The sequence below is a fragment of the Phodopus roborovskii genome, unplaced genomic scaffold, assembly GCF_943737965.1.
Source record: "Phodopus roborovskii unplaced genomic scaffold, PHOROB, whole genome shotgun sequence".
In the NCBI taxonomy this organism is placed as follows: Eukaryota; Metazoa; Chordata; class Mammalia; order Rodentia; family Cricetidae; genus Phodopus; species Phodopus roborovskii.
The window spans coordinates 10633903-10657233 of NW_026126602.1; the positions used below are offsets into that span (position 1 = coordinate 10633903).

General features: G+C 37.5%; 1 protein-coding gene and 1 pseudogene across 1 annotated transcript in view; one reads left to right on the top strand and one right to left on the bottom strand.

The window, feature by feature from the left end:
• The window catches only part of Plxdc2 (plexin domain containing 2), a 405252-nt gene that overhangs the window by 75973 nt on the left and 305948 nt on the right, over window positions 1-23331 (bottom strand). Inside the window, exons 8-9 of the mRNA XM_051205738.1 lie at window positions 21112-21207; window positions 20791-20872 (exon numbers count right to left, since the gene is read on the bottom strand). Of these exons, the coding sequence (XP_051061695.1) occupies window positions 20791-20872; window positions 21112-21207 (178 nt within the window). The remainder of the gene's footprint in view (window positions 1-20790; window positions 20873-21111; window positions 21208-23331) is intronic.
• On the top strand, window positions 202-1320 carry LOC127237450 (high mobility group protein B1-like; annotated as a pseudogene).

The window sequence follows — 23331 nt, forward strand, 5'->3', positions numbered from 1 at the left end:
CAGTTATTCTCATTTGACTATTGCAAAACCTTAGGACTACAGTACTTAATGGAAAGGGTTGGAGTTTTAAAATTACATGCACGACAGAGCGGAGAGAGTGAGGAGGCTGCGTCTGGCTCCAGCTCTCATAGCCATTGCAGTACATTGAGCTCCATAGAGACAGCGCTGGGGCAAGCACGAGCCGGACGGGCACTGGAACTCTGTGCCTCGCGGACGAAAATCAACTGAACATGGGCAAAGGAGATCCTAAAAAGCCGAGAGGCAAAATGTCCTCATATGCCTTTGTGCAAACTTGCCGGGAGGAACACAAGAAGCATCCGGATGCTTCTGTCAACTTCTCAGAGTTCTCCAAGAAATGCTCAGAAAGGTGGAAGACCATGTCTGCTAAGGAAAAGGGGAAATTTGAAGACATGGCAAAGGCAGACAAGGCTCGTTATGAAAGAGAAATGAAAAACCAAAAAAAAGTTCAAGGACCCCAATGCACCTAAGAGGCCTCCTTCGGCCTTCTTCTTGTTCTGTTCTGAGTATCGCCCAAAAATCAAAGGAGAACACCCAGGCTTGTCCATTGGTGATGTTGCAAAGAAACTGGGAGAGATGTGGAACAACACTGCTGCAGATGACAAGCAGCCCTATGAAAAGAAGGCTGCCAAGCTGAAGGAGAAGTATGAAAAGGATATTGCTGCTTACAGAGCTAAATGGAAACCCGATGCAGTGAAAAAGGGGGTGGTCAAGGAAGAAAAGAACAAGAAAAAGAAGGAAGAGGAAGATGATGAGGAGGATGAAGAGGATGAGGAAGAGGAGGAAGAAGAGGAAGACGAAGATAAAGAAGAAGAAGATGATGATGATAAGTTGGTTCTAGCGCAGTTTTGTTTTTGTTTTTGTTTTGTCTATAAAGCATTTAATCCCCCTGTACACAATTCACTCCTTTTAAAGAAAAAAAAAATTGAAATGTAAGGCTGTGTAAGATTTGTTTTTAAACTGTACAATGTCTTTTTTTGTATAGTTAACACACTACTGAATGTGTCTTTAGATAGCCCTGTCCTGGTGGTATTTTCAATAGCCACTAACCTTGCCTGGTACAGTCTGGGGGTTGTAAATTGGCATGGAAATTTAAAGCAGGTTCTTGCTGCACAGCACAAATTAGTTATATATGGGGACGGTAGATTTTTTGATTTTCTTTTTTTATTTTGGGTTTTTTTTTTCCATCTTCAGTTGTCTCTGATGCAGCTTATACGAAGATAATTGTTCTGTTAACTGAATACCACTCTGTAATTGCAAAAAAATTGCAGCTGTTTTGTTGACATTCTGAATGCTTCTAAGTAAATACATTTTTTTTATTAAAAAAAATAATAAAATTACATGCACGAATGGCTGGATGAATGACTCAATGGTTTTCACAAGAAGCCCTATGTTTGGTTCCCAGAACCCAGGTGGCAGCTAACAACTTTCTGTTACTCAAATTCTGGGAGATGCAATCCCCTTCTCTAGCCTACACAGGTACTGCCTGCACATAGTGTATAGTCATGCATGCAAGGCATTCATACACATAAAATAAAACAATGCAATTTTGTTAAATGGAGACTATAAAATCTATCTTGACTTGGCTCTCATGAAGAATAACTGAGAATGTAGGTGAAGAACTGGCTTAGAACTTTGCACAGTAGGTTTACAATAACTGTGTTATTTAGTATCTTCTTCTTTTAAAAATACCTATTAAAAATGATGTAACAGAATCCATAAAGAAAAATCCACCAAAGAAGCACAAGGTCTAACTAAGACCACTTTCTGTAATTGGGCTATCTGCATTCCTGGGGAGCATCAACAATGTGTGAATCGACCCCCATTCAGCCTGTCAAGAACAAAGCAGGGCTCACACAATCACTGCAAAATCCCTCCACAATGATCATCCCCTCAAATGAAAAAAAAAAAAAAAAAAAAAAAAAAAAGCATCCTAATTTATTACTTTACTGTAAGTAAAGTCACAGAATTTCTCTTGGGATGTTGAGTTGGCAGAAAAAAAAAATGGATATAGGCTGTATGTCTAGATTCTCAGAACTCTAGCCTAAAACTTGCATCCTATGTTGAGACTTAAACAATGGGAAAAGAACTATTTGGGGATAATAGAAAGCACCCTTCTTTCCCTCTGTTAGAAACAGATGTCATTGCCACCCCCACTTCCATTGCTAGTGGAGAGAGACATAACATTGGGAATTCTAGGTGGCCCAATTCCTAGAGATGATATTCAGAAAGGACTGTATAGCACATTGGAAGGGTTTTGTTTTGTTTACTAGAAATGTATGAATTTATCACTTTCTCCCACTGCCAGTGTTCAGGTTCAAGCAACTCAGTAGTTGGGAGCTAAAGCAAGAAGTCTTGGCTCTGTGCCCCCATTAGGCTGTATTCAAGACAGCTTAGTTTTGTTTACTGTGTGTCTGGAATCACACTTTCAAAATGTTCCTCCTACTTCAGAAGAACAAGTTTAAAAACCACGTCTTTGATTCTTTTGGATACTTTGTTCATTAATTAATAAGACTCCTTATCATTATAGTTTATATTGCCATTAAATCTTTCAAACAAGCAGTATGAGTTCATTTAATATATGGTAAGTGATATCCTTTCAAGGATTATGAAATTGTCATATTTCAGTTTTGCCAGAGGATACATTTTAATGAAATGTAAAAAAATATCAGAAAATACTTAAATAACAATTCTTGTATTATATAAATATTGAAGAGCTAGCTTGAGTATCGTTGTGTGAGTTTTGAATGTCCTGCATTTTAATATGAGATTCCCAGCTAAACAAACCCACTATGAACAATTTGTGCTATTGCTTTTGTTAAGCATCATAAGACCCTTTTCAAGAGAATATTGCCACCCTAAGGTTTCTCAGTATTCAATACTATGTATTCAACAATATATTAACAGATGACATCTATGAACTTTTCTTTAAAAAATGTTTATTTCATTGTTTTTTAAGGATTACACTCTTATTTCCATAATAGTTTGGCATCTACTGTTCTATAAAATTGAGCATATATAATTTCATTCTTAGGCAATTAACTTTTAATTACTTCAGGGGAACTCATTATCTTATTAATGCCTACAAGCTAACAGATTAAAGTTAAATTTAACATTAAAATGTTCTACTTTAAGAAATTCCTTATCTGTTCATTAGACTGAATTTGAAGTATAGTCATCTCAACTATAAAAACATGGAGTGTGGCTGCCATGGTTGGTAAACCTAAACAAAACATTCACATCATTGAATAGTCTTAAAAGGGCTATTGGAAACACACATGATGCAAATAGCAGCACATATTTTTTTTCTGTGGTTAGCTATATGGCACTCAGATGGAGAGCAAACATAGTGTGTGTCCTTAGAAAATCAAAACCTATTTAAGAGACTGCCTTGGTCTTTACAGGTGGTACTTGATCATGAGCAGACATTGCCCAAGAATCTACTTATTTAGGACCTAGAAAAAAGGAAATTATTCTATTCTGTATTATACCTTTCCCTGATTCTAACAGAGAAGCAACAGCCAGAGGAGACATATACCAAAATGCAAAATGTATGGTGGGTATGTGCAGACACACACTTTTCAATTCTATATTTTTTATTTTAAAGAAGAGAAAATCATCCTATATATTATATATCTGGAAGGCTAGCAAATCTAACAGGTCCTTTCCAGAGGACAGATCTGTAGACATGTAGTCAGCATCAACCCTTTGCTTAAGAAATTTACCTTTTGAAGAATGGTTAATGAAGATGTGGCACATCTACACAATGGAATACTACTCTGCAGAAAAAAAATAATGGTATCTTGAAATTCGCAGGCAAGTGGGTGGCACTTGAAGAAACCATCCTGAATGAGGTAACCCAGTCACAAAAAGAGGAACACAGTATGTACTCAATCATATATGGATTTTAGACCTAGATCAAAGGATCACCAGCCTATAATTCACACCACCAGAGGAACTAGGATACAAGGTGTATTCTAAGAGATTCATAGAAAGTCCCTCACAGAACTGGGAAGGGACAAGTCCCCCCCCCCCCAGAGCTCAGAGGAAGTGGGGGGGCAGCGAATGGAGAGAGAAATAGGAGAAAACGAGGGGGAGGAAACGAAAACAAGTGCGACCAGGAAGATTGAGCCTGGTTAGGAATAGAAGACAGGAGAGAGAGAGAGAGACAGAGAGAGAGAGAGAGAGAGAGAGAGAGAGACAGAGAGAGAGAGACAGAGAGAGACAGAGAGAGACAGAGAGAGACAGAGAGCATAAAAGAGGGAGCCAATATTGGTTTGAAGATAAAATTGAACACAAAGAAAGGTCTAGAGAACTACAAGACTGCTCCCAACTAACAATTTCAGCTTCCGTGGAAAGGCTATCATAAATGCCCTTCCTGGAGAGTGACATCAACAACTAACTTATCCTGTTGGAAACAGGAGCAAACACCCATACATAAACACTGAGTCGAACTAGAATCCAGATGCAGATGGAGAGGACAAGACCAGGCGGCAGAAACACATACAGACAGCTGACCTGAACAAGGAGGAGGTAATGGCCACTAGACTGATAGCTGGGAAGTCAGCATGGGACTGACTCAGCCCCCCCCCCCGAATATGGGTCTCAGCCAGAAGGACTGAGCAATCTAAGGGACCTCAGACAGTGGAGCCAGGATGTATCCCTGATGCACAAAAGGACCTTGTGAACACATCCCCCATGGAGGGATAACTGCCTTAATCTAGAGACAGGAGAGAAGCCCTAGTCCCTACTTCATATGACCTGTCAGATCTACATGACCCCAACTGGATGGCATTCCCCTACATATGGAATTGGGGTGGGGGATGGGAGGGGAGGGTGGTTAGAGTGCATGTGAGAGGGCAGAGAGGGTAAAAAAGGAGGGAAGGAGGGAGGGAGGGAGAGGGAACTGGGATCGACATGTAAAATAATAAATTAAATTAAAAAAAAATTCTTTGACTCCAAAATTTAAGTTTTAGTAGAAGTTACTGAGGAGAAGGATTTCTATTTTTGTTTCCACAGAAAATGAAAAGCTGTGGATTCCTTCCAGACTAATGTGGTTTGATCAAGCCAGATCGCCTGAAACAGAGTACGAGGTGATCCTACATTCAAAACAGCTGGACAAAGCAGCCTTACAGATTACAACCAGGATTTCTGAATCTTCTTCGAATCCCCCATGACAGTGCCCCTTACCAGCAGGAAGTAGTTTGGAAAGAACAACGCCCAATTTCCCAAATATTGTCTATAAATGTCTGTTTTCATTTAAATGGACTTTGTTATATAAAATAAAATAAAATAAATTAAAAAAAGAAATTTACCTTTTAACTTTGCAATAACAGTCCTAATATAATTTAGTATGCTAATGTTGTTCCTCCTTGGGAAGACTTGCTTTGTTTCTTGATGGTGGTACATAAATAGTAAAGACTCAAAGCTTGCAAAAGTAAATACAGTGAAATGAATGGTGGTATTCTATGGACTATTCCAACCTAGTTCCCCAAAGAGAAGTTCAGTTACTAGAATGCTAAATATTTTTTTCAGTTATTTTCTCTGTTTTTGAAGATACTTCAAAATGTTTTCATGTAAAATACCACCCCCAAGTGCACTGTTATATCAGCTCACCGTACAGATATACTATACAGTTTAGAAGATAGAGAAGAACAGACGAGGCTGTTACTTCCTTTTTTATAAAGCAAATTTGTTTAATCAGCTCCAGTTAACCAATTCACATCAGAACTTAACTGCTGTTCCCCCTCTTTTACAGACACTGAGGCACTGTCCCCAGCTAAGAGACTTCCAGGTCATTGAACAAGGGGGAGCTGGGAAACCAGCATAGGACTGACCCAGACTCCCTGAATGTGGGTGTTAGTTAGGAGGACTGGGAAGTCAATGGGGCCTCTGGTAATGGATCAGAATGGACTTTGGGAGCCCATTCCACATAGAGGGATACTTTCTCAGCCTAGACACATTGGGGAGGGCCTGGGCCCTTTTCCAATTGTTATGACAGACTTTGAAGATACCCCATGAAGGCCTCACCCTCTCTGGGGACCAGGAAGGGGATGGGATGGGGGTTGGGAAGAGAACACAGGAAGAGGAGAAGGTGAGGGAACTGTAATTGCCATGTAAAGCAAGCTTATTGCTAATTTAAATATATATATATATATATATATATATATATATATATATATAGAGAGAGAGAGAGAGAGAGAGAGAGAGAGAAACTTCCAGGTCACAAGATATCTCATCTGGGAAGTGCATTTACACACACACTGTTCCCCAGTCCTTTGACACCTACTACCAAGATATCAAAGAATATGGTTGCAGGCTTGAACTGGGAACCTCCCTTAATCCTCAGATATATAAAACTAGCTTTTTCTAGCCTATTCCATATGGTGGGATACCTTGTTCAGCCTTGATTGGGGCAGGAACTTGGTTCTGCCTTAACTTGGTACGACAGACTTTGTTGATTCCCAAGGGAAGCCTTACCCCTTCTGAGAAGTGGATGTAGGAGTAGGATGGGAGGGAGGAGGAATGTGGGAGAAAGGGAGGGAGGAAGAACTGAGGTTGAAATGTAAAATGAAAAAAATTTAAATAAAGTAAATAAAAATGTAAATAAAAATAAAAGTTTAAAAAGAAACCCCATTCTGCCAAGAGGGCTTTCATTGTCTTCTTCACCTACCCCACCATGCTTTCTGTCCCTGGTGTTGGAGCCTCGACTCTCTTTGTGGCCCCCACAAAAATGCTGTCTCTCCATCTGTGTCTATAAATAGCATTAATAACTTAAAAATAAACTAATTCTTTACTTCCCTGTAATCCATCTCAGTATCCCTCTTGAACTCAACACTCATTGAAACAATTTATTAAAATTCTTTAAAAACAATTATTATAAAGGGATGTAGACTAAATTAAAGTAAAAATTCAATTTATTACCTATAGGTATTGTGGCTGAAAATATTTTATCATGGCTTTAATACATATGTTTCCCTTAGAAAAATAAATGGCCACTTTAGCAGCAATGATTCTGTCAAACCTCAGAACTAAAATATGTCCCAATGATTTATTTTATTTATTTATTATATATAGGTTTGTCCAGAAATGTTTTCCTCTTTTCTGGAGTCAAGCTCTTCTTCAGGAACCGCTAATATATTTTAAAAGTACTTTGTTCTTGTTTGACATTTTTTTTTTTGTTATTGTTGCAGTATCTCATTATGGATCCTAGATTAACCTCACACCCTAGATCTTGTATCAGCTTCTCAAGAACTGGGAATATTGGTGATTGCCATAGCAGCTGGTGTTTTCTTATTAAAACAGCATGGTAAAAGGCAACTTAGAGGCAAAAAGTCTTTATTTTGCTCACAGGTACAGGTCCATCACTTCAGAAACTTTTAGGGTGGCTGTTACTTGAAGAAACCAGACTCATCCACAGTCAAGAATAACAATGAATATAGACATGCATGCCTCCAGGGCTTAGTTTACCTCTTTTCTCCCTTTCTTTTAAAATCCCTCTCCCTCACATCCTCCCATCCTCCCCTAACCCTCTATCCCACCCACATCCACTCCTTAGGGAGGGACATGGTTCAGTCTTGTGCTGGTTCTCCTGCTGTCAGAGTTGGGGCCATGAGCTCCCGCTTGCATAGGTCAGCTGTTTCTGTGAGTTTCCCATGCATGGATTTGACCCCTTTGCTAGTCACTCCTCCCTCTCTACTATTGCAGTTTACCTTTTCTGCTCTTATATAGCTCAGTACCCCAAGCCTAGGAAATGTTGTCTGCTGGAGACCCAAATTAATTAATACAATCAAGATAATCCCACACACACACTTGATCTAGAAAGTTCATCATGGAGACTTTCTCCCCTGGTGATTGTGGGTTGTGTGAAGTTTCCAGTTAAAACTACCCATCACCTGGCTAGAGGCAAATATTTTTATTTACAGAATTTGTTTCTGTAGTAGGTTTCACTTTCAAATTAGGAATCACCTAACTTTGGCAAAGCCATTAAGGGAGGGAGAAATGTAATTATATTCTAATATCAAAAGTATAGTTTGAAAAAGCTTACAAGATTCTTGGAGCAAATATATGAAACAAGCCTTTCTACCATGTTTTTCTCATACCATCTCAGGATACCTAACAATGTTTATTACAAAGTTGAATCCCTAGGCAGCACCCTGGACCACTAAATATGAACACCTTACTTGGCAGCACGTGGACACACATTTTGACAGCCTCCTTTAGCTATTCCTGTTCCTTTCACTCAGTTGATAATAACTAAACTTGGGGTCACTTGGATTTAAAGCATATTAGAATCAAATGTATCTTGTTGACACATTAATTTTACATTTTTGGCTGGAGATCAAAGAGATTTATTCCTTTGTCCATCAGTAATTTTTCATTTTCTGTGTGCTATGCACCCATCATGACAGTCTAACTTGTTCAAGTCCACACTACATGGCCCCAGTTCAGCAGGAATACAGGCTTTCCCCCTTTTGAAGAATTCTGAAGTGCTCCCTAAATTCTGGGCTGTTCCTGATGTTTGGCTGGATAGTTACCTCCTCATATACTAGAAAGGGCAATGTACTTGGTAGAGAACACATTACATTTTTGTTCTGAACCGTGTCTACCGTGGTCTCTAGTTTTCAAAACATGAAAAGATTACACAGTGTTGTTGACTGTTAAACTTCATGTTTCTCTGATGCCTTCAACAAAAATTGACATCAGTCCTACCCTTTCTTGTTCATGTTGATCAAGTAAAGGTTACAATGAGTGCTGTGACTGGTGTTTCCTTAATGCTTTCCTGCATCTGATATTTTAGCAAAGCTCCTATGAGCATGAAAACTTGTAAAGCTTTAACCAGACCAGACATACTCAATTAATATATCAAAAATCACAATCACTATTTTGAACAATCAAAATAGTAACTCAGTCCCTCCGGTGAAGAAATAGAGGTCATTTCAACTTGAACAAAAAATCACCATATCGGAATATGGATTATAAAATCTGTTAAACTCTTGCATCTGAAATTAGGTGTCTTTGCAGTCAGATCCTTATAAACCAAAGATTATAATAATTCTGTTTATATATGATGAACTTATTATGATATTTTCATGCATGTCATGCAAGTTCAAAAAATGTAAAGAAATTTCTGGGAAACATATTTTTCCATTCATTTCTTTCTTTCTTTTCTAAACTTTTTTTTTTCTTTTCATTTGGTTTTTAGAGACAGGGTTCCTCTGTGTTGCCTTGAAGACCTGGCTGGCCTCCAACTCATAGAGATCCGCCTGCATCTGCCTCCTGATTTCTGGGATTAAATGTGTGCACCAACACCTTCTGGATCATTTCTTAAATAAATATATTGTATCACTATTATGCAGGTGTGTATAATTTATAGACCATTTTATTCTGCTTGCTATTTGAATGGATGGAGGTATGGAATATAATTATTTCCTAAGACTTATCAGTACTGATTTTTTTTTAATTTGAAAGAAAATACAAAGGGGAAAAAATTTAAAGAACGACACCAAAAGAGATCACAATACCAAGTAATTGTATGTCATACTAATTGTGAATGTTGACATCTTACAGCATACAACAGGATTGTTCTTTCCATGGCAATTGGGATGACAAAAGTCAGTGGTTAGTACTAACTGAAAGGAACAATTAAGAGTCTAAGAAAATTGAAATTTTCCCAGGTTCAGTCATCTTCATAATTCATTCTAACCATTTGCATGGGTATTTACAACAGGCTGGACACTGTGTGTGGCACTATGGGAGAAATACAGCAAGCAGGCTGTGGCTGTGCTCTGTAAAGAGGTTTCTATTAGCTGAATTATTTTTCACTGCTTCCTATTGCCCTCAATTCCAGGTAGCAAGAGTTCATGAATCCAGAATAAAAACATACATACACTGTAATGCCTTAGCATTGAACTAGAGAGGCCTCACTGACCGACATTATTTCTGGAAATCCTCTCAGAAGATATGCATGCTCTCTGTCTCTTCTTTTTCACTGTAACACACTCCACAAACAGCTGAGAAAGTATTTTCTTTGAGCTTTTAGAGTTATATTCATAAAACATAATAAAATCACTCCTCTCCTCTTCCTTTAGTTTTTAAAGACCACCACACCAAACCCTGTCTCTGATATCATGTGACCACTTTCTCTCTACACTCATCTGACAATGCTGTCCTTCATTCTTCTTCATTTCCTAAAAAATCAAGTTTGAACCCAGTGTAGACTCTTGCAAGAGCATTGTCCCTGAGGTAAACATGGTGGTCACATTGCTGCTGCTGGCTCCTGTCAAAGTGCAGATATATTATTACTTCCTTCTAAAAATTCTTCATGCTCAGCTAATCACAGCAACTACCTCTCTTTCCAAGTTAAGTAAAGCAATTCTCACTATCTGAGACCCAAGCAATTATTAATTCATTTACTCTCTAGTTTACTAAATTAAACTCCAAGGTCTGTAAGAGCTGTAGCCATGATCAATACTTGACTTCGCAATTTCTCAGCGTATAATCAGTGCCTGGCATAATAAGGTAGCTGGTATGCTGTAAATAAACAAATATTTTAATAGTCAAGATATATTTTGATTAAAGTTCACTTTCAATGAGGATGGCTGATCAGGCCAATGTCTCCTTGAAGGTTTAAGGAGGGTAAAAAGAAAGAGTTAGAGAAGAAGAACAAAAGACAAATATCATGTTTGCTCTCATGCAGAATCTAGTTTTAAAAATCTATAATACATATAAATAATATAAACATATTAACATTGACACACACACATATGTTGTGGTGACATTTTGTTTATGCTCTAATAAAGATCGCCTAAAGATCAGAGTATAAAGTAGCCACAGCCATACAGGGCAAGCAGCTATACACCTTCAGTCCCAATACTGACTCAGGAGACAGAGGCAGATGGATCTCTGTGAGTTCAAGACTATCCTAGGCTACATGAGAGTGAATCAATCTAAAAGAGAAAGATTGATCACTCCTTTGATCCCAGCACCTGAGGTGACATGCCTTTAATCTAAGCACCAGGGAGGTGTAGACAGAAATGATATGGCTGGGCACAGAGAGGAATATAACGTGGAAGGAGACAAGAACACAATTCATTCTGAGGGATTCTGTGGTTTGGTGGAGAGCAGTGCAGTCTAGAGGTATAATCTGAAGACAGGATCAACCCTTCAGTCTGAGCATTGGTAGAGGTCAGAACTCTCTAGTGGCTGGCTGCTTTGCTTCTCTGATCTTCAGCTTTAACCTCAATGTCTGTCTCTAGGGTTTTATTATTTGTGCTTTGTGCCCAGCTAGTCACAACAACTAACATCTATTTCTAGTTCAGTAAAGCACTTCTTACTATCTGAGATCCATGCAATTATTAATTTATTTATTTTCTAGTTTACTAAATTAAACTCTGAGTTCTATAAGACCTGTAGCTTTGATCAATACTTGACTGTTGTAATTTCTCAGTGTTTAATTTAACTTTGAAGGTTCAAGGAGGGAAACAGTAGAGGGTTACAGAGAGAACAAAAGAAAAGTATCATGTTTGCTTTCATGCAGAATCTAGTTTTAAAAATCTATAACATATGAATAATATACATATAAAACATTAATGTTGATATAAAATATATGATGGGGAATGTCCTTCTATATGCTGTGAATATATGTTTCTCTTATTGGTTGATATATTAATGCTGATTGGCTAGTAGCTAGGCAGGAAGTATAGGCGGGGCTAGCAGACCAGTAGAATTTTGGGAAGAGGAGGCATAGAGGAACTGCTAGGGAAATGCTATATAGATGTCAGGAGGAGCAAGAGGGCTGGAAGTCACCAGTAGGCAATACAAAGTGGAGATAAATAGATTAATAGAAATGGGTTAATAATTAAGAAAGAGAGATGACCAATAAGAAGCCCAAGCCATTGGCCAAGTAGTTTATAATATAGCCTTGTGTATTTATTTGGGACTAGGGATGGTGGAAAGAAACAGAAATGAAACTCCATTTACACATATATGAACATTTATATGACATGAAAGGAAACATCTATTTGGGGAGGGAGGGGATTGGCACATGGAGTAATGGGTTAAAATTGAGTATTGAGTATAAATTTGAGGAAAGTACAATGATCAATAAAACTTTTCTAAAGATGTTCTATCCCTCTGCTATTAATTTTATAAAAAAATAAACTGTTTATATCTCTCATTGTAGTTTTTAATAATACTAATTCTATTCACACTACATTTGTTTGCTCAAAGACTATCTTCCCATACCCAACATGTAAGTTCTATTAATGAACTGAATCAATCTTCCTTTCCTCTCTACTTCCCTCTCCCTCTGTCCAAATCAATGCATGGGCATGAATAGTAATTTCAGCAGAGATTTTATTCTTCAATGAATGATGATATATGCTGAAATTAAAATGTTTAATTTGACAGTGGGCTGATATCCGAAGTAAATAAGAGCTCAAAACTTGGATATCAAAAAATCAAATAATCCAATTAAAAATGGGATACTAACCCAAACAGAATTCTTAACAGAGGAATCTCAAGCGACAGAGAAACAGTTAAAGAAATTTTCAACATCCTTAACCATCAGAGCAATGCAAATCAAAACATCTCTGAAATTCCATCTTATACCTGTCAGAAGGACTAAGATCGAACACAAGTGACAATTCATGCTGGAGAGAATATGGAGCAAGGTGAACACTCCTCCATTGTTTGTGGAATTGCAAACTTGTACAAGCACTTTGGAAATCAGTACTGTGGTTTCTCAGAAAATTGAGAATCAATCTACCTTAGGACTCAGATATACCACTCTTGGGCATATACCCAAAGGATGCTCAAATCACAAGGGCATTTGATCAACTATGTTCATAGAAGCTTTATTTGTATTAGACAGAACATAGAAACCACCTAGATGAACAATGGATAAAGAAAATGTGGTATATTTATACAATTGAATGCTTCTATTGTTAAAAACATTGTTATCAGGAAATTTGGAGGCAAATGGATGGAACTAGAAATGTAATCCTGAGTAAGGTAACCCAGACACAGGAATACAAACCTGGTATGCTCACACTCATAGTGGATATTAGTAATAAAGTAAAAGAGAATCATGTTACAATTCACAGACCAAAAGAGGCTAGGTAATGAGATCCCAGTGGGGGATCTACCTGGGAAAAGGAAATAGAAGAGATCTCCTAGGTGTACTTGGGGTGGGTAGGGATGGAAACCTGAGGTATTTGGTTAGAGATGGATGGATGGGGAGAGTACTGAAAGAGATAACTGCAAAGGGGGGCTTTTGGGGTCAGGTAGAAACTGATGCAAGGGAAACTCCCTGGAATCTACAAAGATAATCCCAGCTAAGAATCCTATCAAAGTGGATAAGCAGTCTGAACTGGCCATCTCCTGTGATCAGATTAGTGACTACCCAAATTGTCATTACAGAGCCTTCATTCAGTAACTGATGGAAACAGACAGACACCCACAGCCAATCTTTATGTCAACCTCAGAAAATCCTGCTGAAGAGAGTGAGGAAGGATTCTAGGAGCCACAAAGGTCAAAACCTAAAACCAAAAAAACTAACCTGTGCTAAAGAAAGTTCACAGACTCTGAACCAACAGTCAGATATCCTTCATGGGGCCTACTTAGGCCCTCTACATGTATGTGACAGTGGTGTAGCTAGCTCTACCTATAGAATTCCTAAAAACGGGAGCAGGGCCTGGCCCTTAGGATTTGTCTAACTCTTGGTAACTTATTCCTCATACTGAATTGCCTTGCCCAGCCTTAATACAAGGGGAGTTGCTACTGTTTTACTGAAACTTGATATGCCATACTTTGTTGATATCTAAGAGAGGTCTATACCACTCTGAAAAGAAAATGAGGAGGAGTGGAATGGGGAGGGGAGGGAAATGTGGAGGGAATGGGAGGACAGGAGGGAGGGGACACGGATGTAAAAACATTAATTAAATTTTTAAAAAATGGTTAATAAAAGTTCTGTCAATTAACAGACAGGAAATAAACACAAGCCTATCTAGACAACCATGGGCTAAGTTTTTTCGTTATGTTCTTTCAATCCTGTACCTCCTTATGTGTGCTTGTAACACAAACACTCTTAAATCCTGAACCAACCATGGTGCACATTTTTGTCTTGGTTTTTGCTCCCCCAAAATAGGAATTAATGAAAATAAACCAGTTAAATTTATCTTTTTTGTTTGTTTGTTTTTGAGAAAGTCCAATTTGAGAGTTGAGTAATTAGTACCAGCTGATCATTAGTCCAGAATAAATGAGCACATGCATGAAAGACACGTAGGATTAGAATAATCAGGGCAATATTTGTGCTATTTAATCTAATGATTCTCCTATTTTGTTATTTATCCTTTTCATAAAAGCACTAATGTAAAGCATAGGAAACAAGATTCCAGGGCAAAATACTGTCTGACGGATGTTTATTCGGGGAGAAATCACTTACACCAGAAACAGATGACTCAGCAGGTTCCTGTTCCAAGGATACCCCTGGATGCTTTCTGTCTCTGACCAGGAAGTAAGAGAGCAAGCTGGGGTCCAAGACCCTAGACCTAGTTCAACCAGGTCATGCCTGTTCCTGTCACCACACCCTATAATAGGCGTGGTCAGTGCAACAGGTATGGGCAGAGTGGATATCTCACTAAACTAAAGTCTGGGAAAATAATGCTGGACAGCATAGTAAAGTTTGAAACCTTACAGGTCTAAGGAGAATTTAGTAAAATGTAGTAGAGAAATTAACTCAAATAAAAGTTCAATGAGCCATACATAGTTAAACCAATAATGAGACAAATTTTGCTATAACTGGGTTGCTCAAAATTGAAACAGAATCTGATATTTTAAGTCTGTGCTCCATATTCAGTGGAACATGTGATGGTAACATTTAAGAATACATGCTTGTGAGTGATGAATCCTCCGAATCACATTTCACAATAGTGTACTGTCGCTAACACAAAGTAGTCTTTTGAATATTGTGCCTCTCCTCTAAGCTTTGGTCATGCCATTTTGAAAAAGTATTTTATTTTCTTACAGTATCAAAGATGCAGCAGTTTAAAATTAGCTTGATTAACACATCCACATATGACATACAAAGTAGATCAAGTAAGCTAGCAAGTCCCACAAGGCACACAGATGCAAATTCAGTTTCCAACTCATCACCAGGCTAGAAACCCTGAGGAAGTACTTAGTATAATACCTGTAAATTCTGCAGCATGATACCTGGCTGAGAAAGCTCTCAATAGAATACAAATGCTAAAAGCAGAAGCAGATTTCAACATGTAGGCATGCTTTGATGGAAAATGTTGCTTTTTTTTTTTTGAGTCAGAACATGTATTTCTGCGTCTTTAAAAAGTGGTTAATATTAGGTATGTTTCTAGATGAATCTGCAAAACTTTAATATTGTTTCAGACAGAAATTCTAATTATCCAGGAATGTTTATAATATGTTGGAAGCTGAGGCATGAGGATAGAGTATTCAAGGCTACCCTGGGTTACAGAGTAAGACCATACTTCAAATAGCAAACCAAAACCAAAACCACTACCACCACCACCAACAACAAAACAGCATACTGATGGGAGATGTCATTCTATAAATATGTTTCTCTTATTGGTTAATGAATAAAGCACTGTTCGCCAGTAGGAAAGCAAGGTGGGACTAGGCAAATAGGAGGAGAGAGGAAGTAGTAGGGAGGAGTCCAAGAGGGAGGACAGAGAGAGAGAAGAACACCAGCCCCTCTCTCAAGTGGAAATACTAGATTAATAGAAATGGGGTAATATTTAAGACAGAGCTAGCCGATAACAAACTAGTAACTGGCCAACAAAATTATATTTAATACAATGTCTCTGTGTATTATTTGGGACTGGCAAGGTGGTGGGACCAGGCTGATAGGGAAAAATCTACTTAGAACATAATGGCGCCCAACCCAGACTGAAGAAGGGACCAAAGAACTTCCACTTAAAATTTAGAAAGGATTAAAAAAAAAAAAAAAAAAAAAAAGTCAGAGACTTTTTTTCTAGGTTTCTAGGTAACAGCATTTTTTCTCAGTTGTACTATGTTTTGCTAGAGACAAGCAGAGATTTGTGCGGCTCCTTTAAGGGAGGTTTCATGACTCAGCATAAGCAGCAAAAAACAAAACAAAACAAAACTGCAAGGCTTTTAAAGAGCTCTGCTAACAACTTAATGTTGCTTAGGAGAGCTGGAAATGGCAGTGACCACATTTTTAAGCCAGCAACATGCTGCTGGATGGCAGGGTAGACTAAAGCACTGAGCATAGCTCTCAGTTCTGGCAGTAAAAGTACCCGCCACTATCTTGGATAGCCTGTGGCTAATACTGCTGTGACTTTCATTTTAGCTATGTTGTTTACTAGATAAAGACTAGTGGCCACAAAAATATAAAGATATACAGTAAAGACAGATTCAAATTAAGAAAAACCGCTAAAGGTTTACAGTGTGTTTTAAAATATACGTAGGCTTGGGAGAGCAAAAGAATAAAATGATTTTACAAAGACAGAGAGTACCTGGGTGTGGTGGCACACACCTTTAATTCCAGCACTCAGGAGACAGAGGCAAACAGATCTCTGTGATTTCAAAGTAAACCTGGTATACAGAGTTAATTCCAGGACAGATAAAAATTACACAGAGAAATCCTGCCTCAAAAAATGAAAAAATAGAAGTAGAAGAAATAGAGTAATAAAAAAGCCACATAAAGATGGAAAGCACAGAGGAACTTTGGATACTATATGCTGGTCTGTTTTCTTTAAATTGTTTGACTGCTGAAGAAATATCAACAACTGTTAAAACAAATGCTGCTGGATTAATTCAATTTATATATTTTAAAAATGCTTTGACTACAAATTTTAAGTGTAAGGATAGGTTACTGGGGAAAAGGATTTCTATTTTTGTTTCCACAGAAAATGAAAAGCTGTGGATTCCTTCGAGACAAACATGGTTTGACCAAGCAAGACCCCTGAAGCAATGTCCTTGAGACAGCCTTGCACACTACAGCCAGGATTTCTGAGTCTTCTTAGGATTTTCATGACAGTGCTCCCTAACTGCAGGAAGCAGTTTGGAAAGAACAACACCCAAATTCCCACATATTGTTTATAAATGTTAGTTTTAATTTATATGGGGTTGGTTATAAAAGGTTAATGACCAAAACCAATCTTTTTAAAGGTAAAAAGGGGAGTATGGTATAGATATGAATACTTTGCAATGTAATGGATTTTCATTTGATACAATTTAAGGTCAATTTTGTGATATGTATAATTCTTCTCTTGTTTAGGTATTATATTTATATAGCTCATTTAAAAACAAAATGTATAATTTAGTACAGATTGTAGATAATACCTATAATTACCTATAATAGTCAAAACTTAGATTTAAGTTAGGTTTTCAAGATGTATTTAAGATGGATAGGCATTCTTCAAAACTTTCAAAGACCTACAGAATATGGCATTTAAAATGGTTTAGGGTTTTTCTTGACAGTGAGGCACAACTGCTCCTGGCAACACCACCTGCATCAGAAAGGAAAATGACATCAAGGAAACTCATTATGGAGTTTACTCCCAATATGGCAAGACTAGCCATTTGGGGAAGATACTGCTCTTGTCTGGACTGTTTGACTTCATGCTGTATAAACTGGACATACCGAACCCACAGGAAAGTGACTGCTGAAACAAGATGGACATTGATACAGAGTTCCTGCTTTATGGAAGAGTCTTCCAGACAGTCTGTAGGACACAGAGAAAAGTGACTGACAAACTGCCAATACAAGTGGACAGTTTAAAGTTTCCTGCTTTGCTGAGGAGTCTGCCAGACACACTATTGCCTATGGGCTGAAGATGGAAGAAAACAGAAGAACTTCAGGTGACCGACCAGCAGCGAATTGTTTCTGTCATTTCTAGAGTTTTTATACTATCCTTCTGTGGTCTTTGAAGGAGTTGAAGACAAATAGTTATGGTTATAGTTTTCTTTAGTTAGGATTACAGATAAGTTACATATCAGACTTTAGACTCACAAAGATAGGATAGATGATGGAATATTTTCTTTAAATCTTGCTAAATGTTAATGGACTAAATATTGTTAACTGTGGTTCTTATTTGGTAACTGTTTTGTTATATATTTTACTATGTTAAGGTTAAAATCCTTCATTTTATTTTAGACAGAAAAGAGGAGATGATGGGAGATGTCATTCTGTAAATATGTTTCTCTTATTGGTTAATGAATAAAGCACTATTGCCCAATAGGAAAGCAAGATAGGCGGGACTAGGAGGAGAGGGGAAGTAGTAGGGAGGATTTCCAAGATGGAGGACCTACAGGATAGGATGCCAATCTCTCTTCCGGTAAGATAAGACCACGTGGAACTACTTATATTAATAGAAATGGGTTAATATTTAAGACAGAGCTAGCCAATCAGAAACTAGTAATTAGCTAATAGCATTATATCAAATACAGAGTCTCTGTGTGTTATTGGGGCTGGCGGGGCAGTGGGACCAGACTGGCAGGGGAAGAAAAATACTCATTAATAGTATACACTGATATGGCCCATCAACTTGGACTGGTTTTCATCAGAAAATCTCTTATCCTGGAACATGCTTTAGTCCCAGTAAAACCTACAAAGGATTTACTCATCGAGAAAATAACCACAATTTATCAATTATATAATATAATATCAAGGTATTCCTATGAAATATTATACATGGTCTGTGATTTTAACACAATTTAAAGAATTTAAAAAAGTGAAGAAAGACCTACAAGCCTTACTCTAATTGTAATGGCTCAGGATGGTAGCCAATAAACTTGATCTTGAAGTGCTACGAAGATGGCTGATCTTTCACTCAATTGCTTTGGATATTTTTCATTTCTGATGTCAGAGTCTAAACATATTTGAGTAACTTGTAATATGCATGTGATCTTTACAAAATCTTAGCAAAATATACATATAAACACCTATCCTTGATTTGCTACTGTTCTACCCATTCTGAATATAAAACTCACATAAAATCTGCTATGAAAAATGCTGACTGCCTGCTTGCCTTTTCATTATTTGAAATTCATTTTCCAAAGGAAATGGCTGGCAAAGCATTTTCAGTTGAGAATCAAAATAAGGTTCTCATAAACAACATTGATGTAGCTGCAATATTGCAGTGGTCACTCCAAAATTAGCCAGATAAAAAGGTTTCCTAAAATTGTCATGAAAAATTTTGCATTCTTTCTTTATTCTTTAACATGTCCCTTAGCATGCATTTAGCAACAATGCTGAAACAGGGAGATGAGGAGACAACATCTGTTATCTATGGTCCCCACTGAGGGACACCACCTGGAGGGAGAAGGTGTCTTTTCATGGACTCCAAATGCTAGTTGCTGGAACTCCATCTGGGTGCAGAGTTCCTGGCCATGTTCATCACTGCAGCTTTGACATGCATGATGTGCACAATGGTTCAACAAATGACAGTCACTGCCAGAGTGACTGCTTACGAGTCTTCTGTATTAAATCTCTTACAGTTATGCTTCCTGTGATAGGCATTTTTGACTGCTGATTTGGTTGGTTCTGGAACCAACTAACAGACATGCTTCTGGGCTGGTGAGAAAGTGTTTTTGTTTGTTTGTGTTGTTTTGTTTTCCCCACAGGAATAGTTAACAGAGGGGTGATGACACTTCTTTAGATGCTTCTCTGCTTGTCTTTGGGTTTTGTGGTGTGGTATAGATCCCAATGTTACTTCTGCTTATCCAACCCAAGCTTCTTTGGCCTTCCATCATAAATAAAGAGCAGCTTCTTTCCAGAAAATTTCAAGACCTTCATAAGCATACTGGGACTACGAGGACATTTTGCTTTGTGGTACAACAACAACAGGACTCAGCTCGTTCAGCATTTACAGTCATATCAGGACTAACTAGTGCTACATTGTGTAAGCGAATCTAATTTATCCCATTTTGTAATATAAATCCATTCTATTTAATCTGCTTTCTAGAGAAACCTAAGTAATGCACTCTGCTTCCACAGAACCAATAGGTATTCTTTGAACTGAGTCAGCTCAATGTCACAATTTATACAAGATTTGGTTGAAGTATGTCTATCCATCATTTCAAGGAATAGCAATCTGCTCTCCCGTGTCATATATCTCTCACACCATTCAGTTTCTGTAAAACTTCTGAGATTGAACAATCCTCTTTACCACCGAAGACAACCAGTTAATATTTTTGACACAAGTGAACTATGCACCTTAAGTTTCTAAGTCAATTAGAGCACAGAGCTAAAGTCACGTACATGTTCCAATCATAGGAAGGTCAGGGAATGTCAACATCAGCCTACAGCAATAACCTTAAGTAATGACATTTTACCTGCTGGATAGGAATTTTTAAAGAATGTGCATGTGATTCCTGAAATACATTCCTGCTATTGCTCATGTCATGCTTTCTGTAGAATAAGGGCTGAAACTATCCATTCGCGGGTTCAGCACTTATATTGGGATGCATTCTAGGCCCCATAGAGAATTACAAATGACCTTAAAAACTATGAAGGTTCTTAGTCATTTTAAGCATTTGACAAAGGAATATGTTCAAATATCCTTTTATGACTACACTGGTTTAGCAGTTTGGTCTGTCCAACTATTCCTATGTATATAAAATATATGAACGTACACATACATGTATATTCACACCTATACTGTCAATGCATACATGATCTATACACCAAACAAAACATAACTCAGTGGGTATAAGTAACAAATCTTTTTAAAAATAAAAAAATATCATGTTTATAAATTGTTCTTTTACCTTTGAAGTTTACTACACCAACTGCAGTTGAAGCCAATCTGAGAGGATACACAAGGACCACAAGTATTGAACTGGAGACATGCTAAGAAACAGAAGAGAATAACTCATCAAGACTAATTGACAGTGTGGAGAGGAGAGAGATTAGTTATCCAAACCAAATATCACCACCCATCCATGTACACACTCAGGGTCAAGAAATTTATGCTTGACAAACACAATTAGAATTGCATGCTGAAAACAATATTTATAAGTCAACTTATTTAACAGAATAGATTGTCAAATTTGATATTTTTCCCACTTCACTGTCTTAAATTAACTTACTGGGGAGTGGGGTCATCTCCACAGCTGAAATGTTGGTAATTTTTGACATTTGTAGTTCTACTCGGTGATATTCATAAATTGTTCTTCTTCGAACATCTATAAAAATAAGTGAAAGAAAAATCAGCTTTGAACATCTCTCTACACTTAAACAAGAACATTTTAATAATAGACATAGAAGTATCACTCATTCCCGAAAAAACCACTTCAGGTTTAACATGAGAGAAACTGAGTCATCTTGTCTTTGGGATTTCATGTATCAAATCCTTCAAAATATGGAAATCTATCAAGGAGTCTCTGAGGTTGTGTGTCCATATTGCAGTTACTTGGAGGCTGGCCAATCTCAATCTGTACTTTCCACATCAATGATTAAAAAGTTTTTGATATATATGTATATAATATAGGGGTTTGACTTTTTAACTATCAGTCTCTTTACTGGGCAGGCTTCACTTCAAACCTGTCTTACATGGGAAAGTATATAATTTTGCAATCAACATGTCACTCACTGGAAAGCTCTTCATGTTAATGAGACTGGAAAACAATGTTTAAAATTACTAATCAAATTAATTTGTTTTCTTTATAATTGAAAGAACCATACATATTCTCAATGATTATCAACTGAGGAAGGATAAACTTCCTCTGACATTGGAAAAAACATGATTTCTTGAGATGTTTCCTTGAGATATGGAATCACAACAATTTCTTTAGTTTTTAACCTTTGAAGAAAAGAAAAGGTAATGACTTTTTTTCCCCTCCATCTAAGTTGAATAACTTCCTAATATATTTCTATCCCATATGTTTTGCTCAATCTAGTCTCTAGAAGTAAAAAAGAATAAGGGCTAACAATTATTAGATGAAAGTTCTCAGGTCTGTATAGCAAAGTTTTGAAAGTGCCCATCATATTAGCTGATTTTTACCTTATCAGCATATTGTTCATGTCATATCTACACACTGTTCATGTCATATCAGACTTTGAAAACCTCAGGTAGTGGCAATGAGTGGGAAGTAATTGATAGGGTATATGGAGTGGGGGGGGGGAGAAAACATTTTCTGTGCAGATTCTATTGCCTGCCTAATTCCCCAACTATTAGGAGGAGAAAAATTTAACAAGACTAAAATTAATGAGAATCATTTTGTTTGGTGACCCGCCAGTCAATGATAGCTTCCAAATAGCTGTTTATGCCATAATTCAGAGACAACTCTGTTAAAAACAAGTCATTAGGGATTTATTCACTGGTTGGTTCTGTCAAGCCTAGAAGTTTCATATGATTCCAGAAATGTATTTAGCTCATATGTCTTCAAGAAAATAAGCCACACTGATGTTAAAATGTTTGTTACTTCAATTATTTTCCTATCACTTTTAAAAATTTAAGATTGACAAACATTTAAGGACTGTAACAAACTAGAAAATAAAGTAGACCTTCAAATAATAACACCTGGAAAAAATACAGAGCCATGATTATGATATTCTGGTAATATGACTTAATGTGCAAATGTTGACCTGTTGGCTTGAGGAAGTTTGCTCACCATCAGAGTAGGTGAAAGGACTCTGGCCAGCAAAAGCATGGCAGGTGTGGCTCTGATAGGCCTTGCCCTTCTCTCCCATTCTCTTTGCCTTTTTTAAAAACCATTAGATTATATTCCTAAAGCTAGCCACCGAGGTCTATTCCCTTATTTGTCCACTTCCTCATCTTGAGGCTGACTACCAAGGTTCAGCTATCAAAGTATTGAAGTCTAGCAATCAAAAGTCCCCTTTGGCTTACCTAATTACAATTAAAATTAATCACCACATTTTGACACAGGATTTCCCCTTTTTCTTTTATAAATGGCCATTTTCCTATGTCCCATGTCTGTGTCCAGAGCAGTCCTTTGTTCTCTTCTGGGGACAAATACCTCTTCCACTTCCCCCTTGTTTTCTTGTTCCCTTTCGTTCTCCCTCATCCTCTATCCCCTGTCGTTGTTTCTTAGTCTGTACCCTTTGTCGCTCTGGGACATTCAAATTTCCTTTATGCTGAGGACTTGGCCTTGGTCTGAGCCACTACAAACCCTTTCAGTAGGGAATCTTATCTCTCTCCACATCCACCCTCACTGGATTAACTGGATTCTTCTTTACTTGCCTGCCTTAAAAGAGAATATTCACAAGAGAATATAATGTTAATTTCCTTCATCACCCCATCCTTACATTTACTAAATATTTCAGTCCATTGAATCATCAAACACACA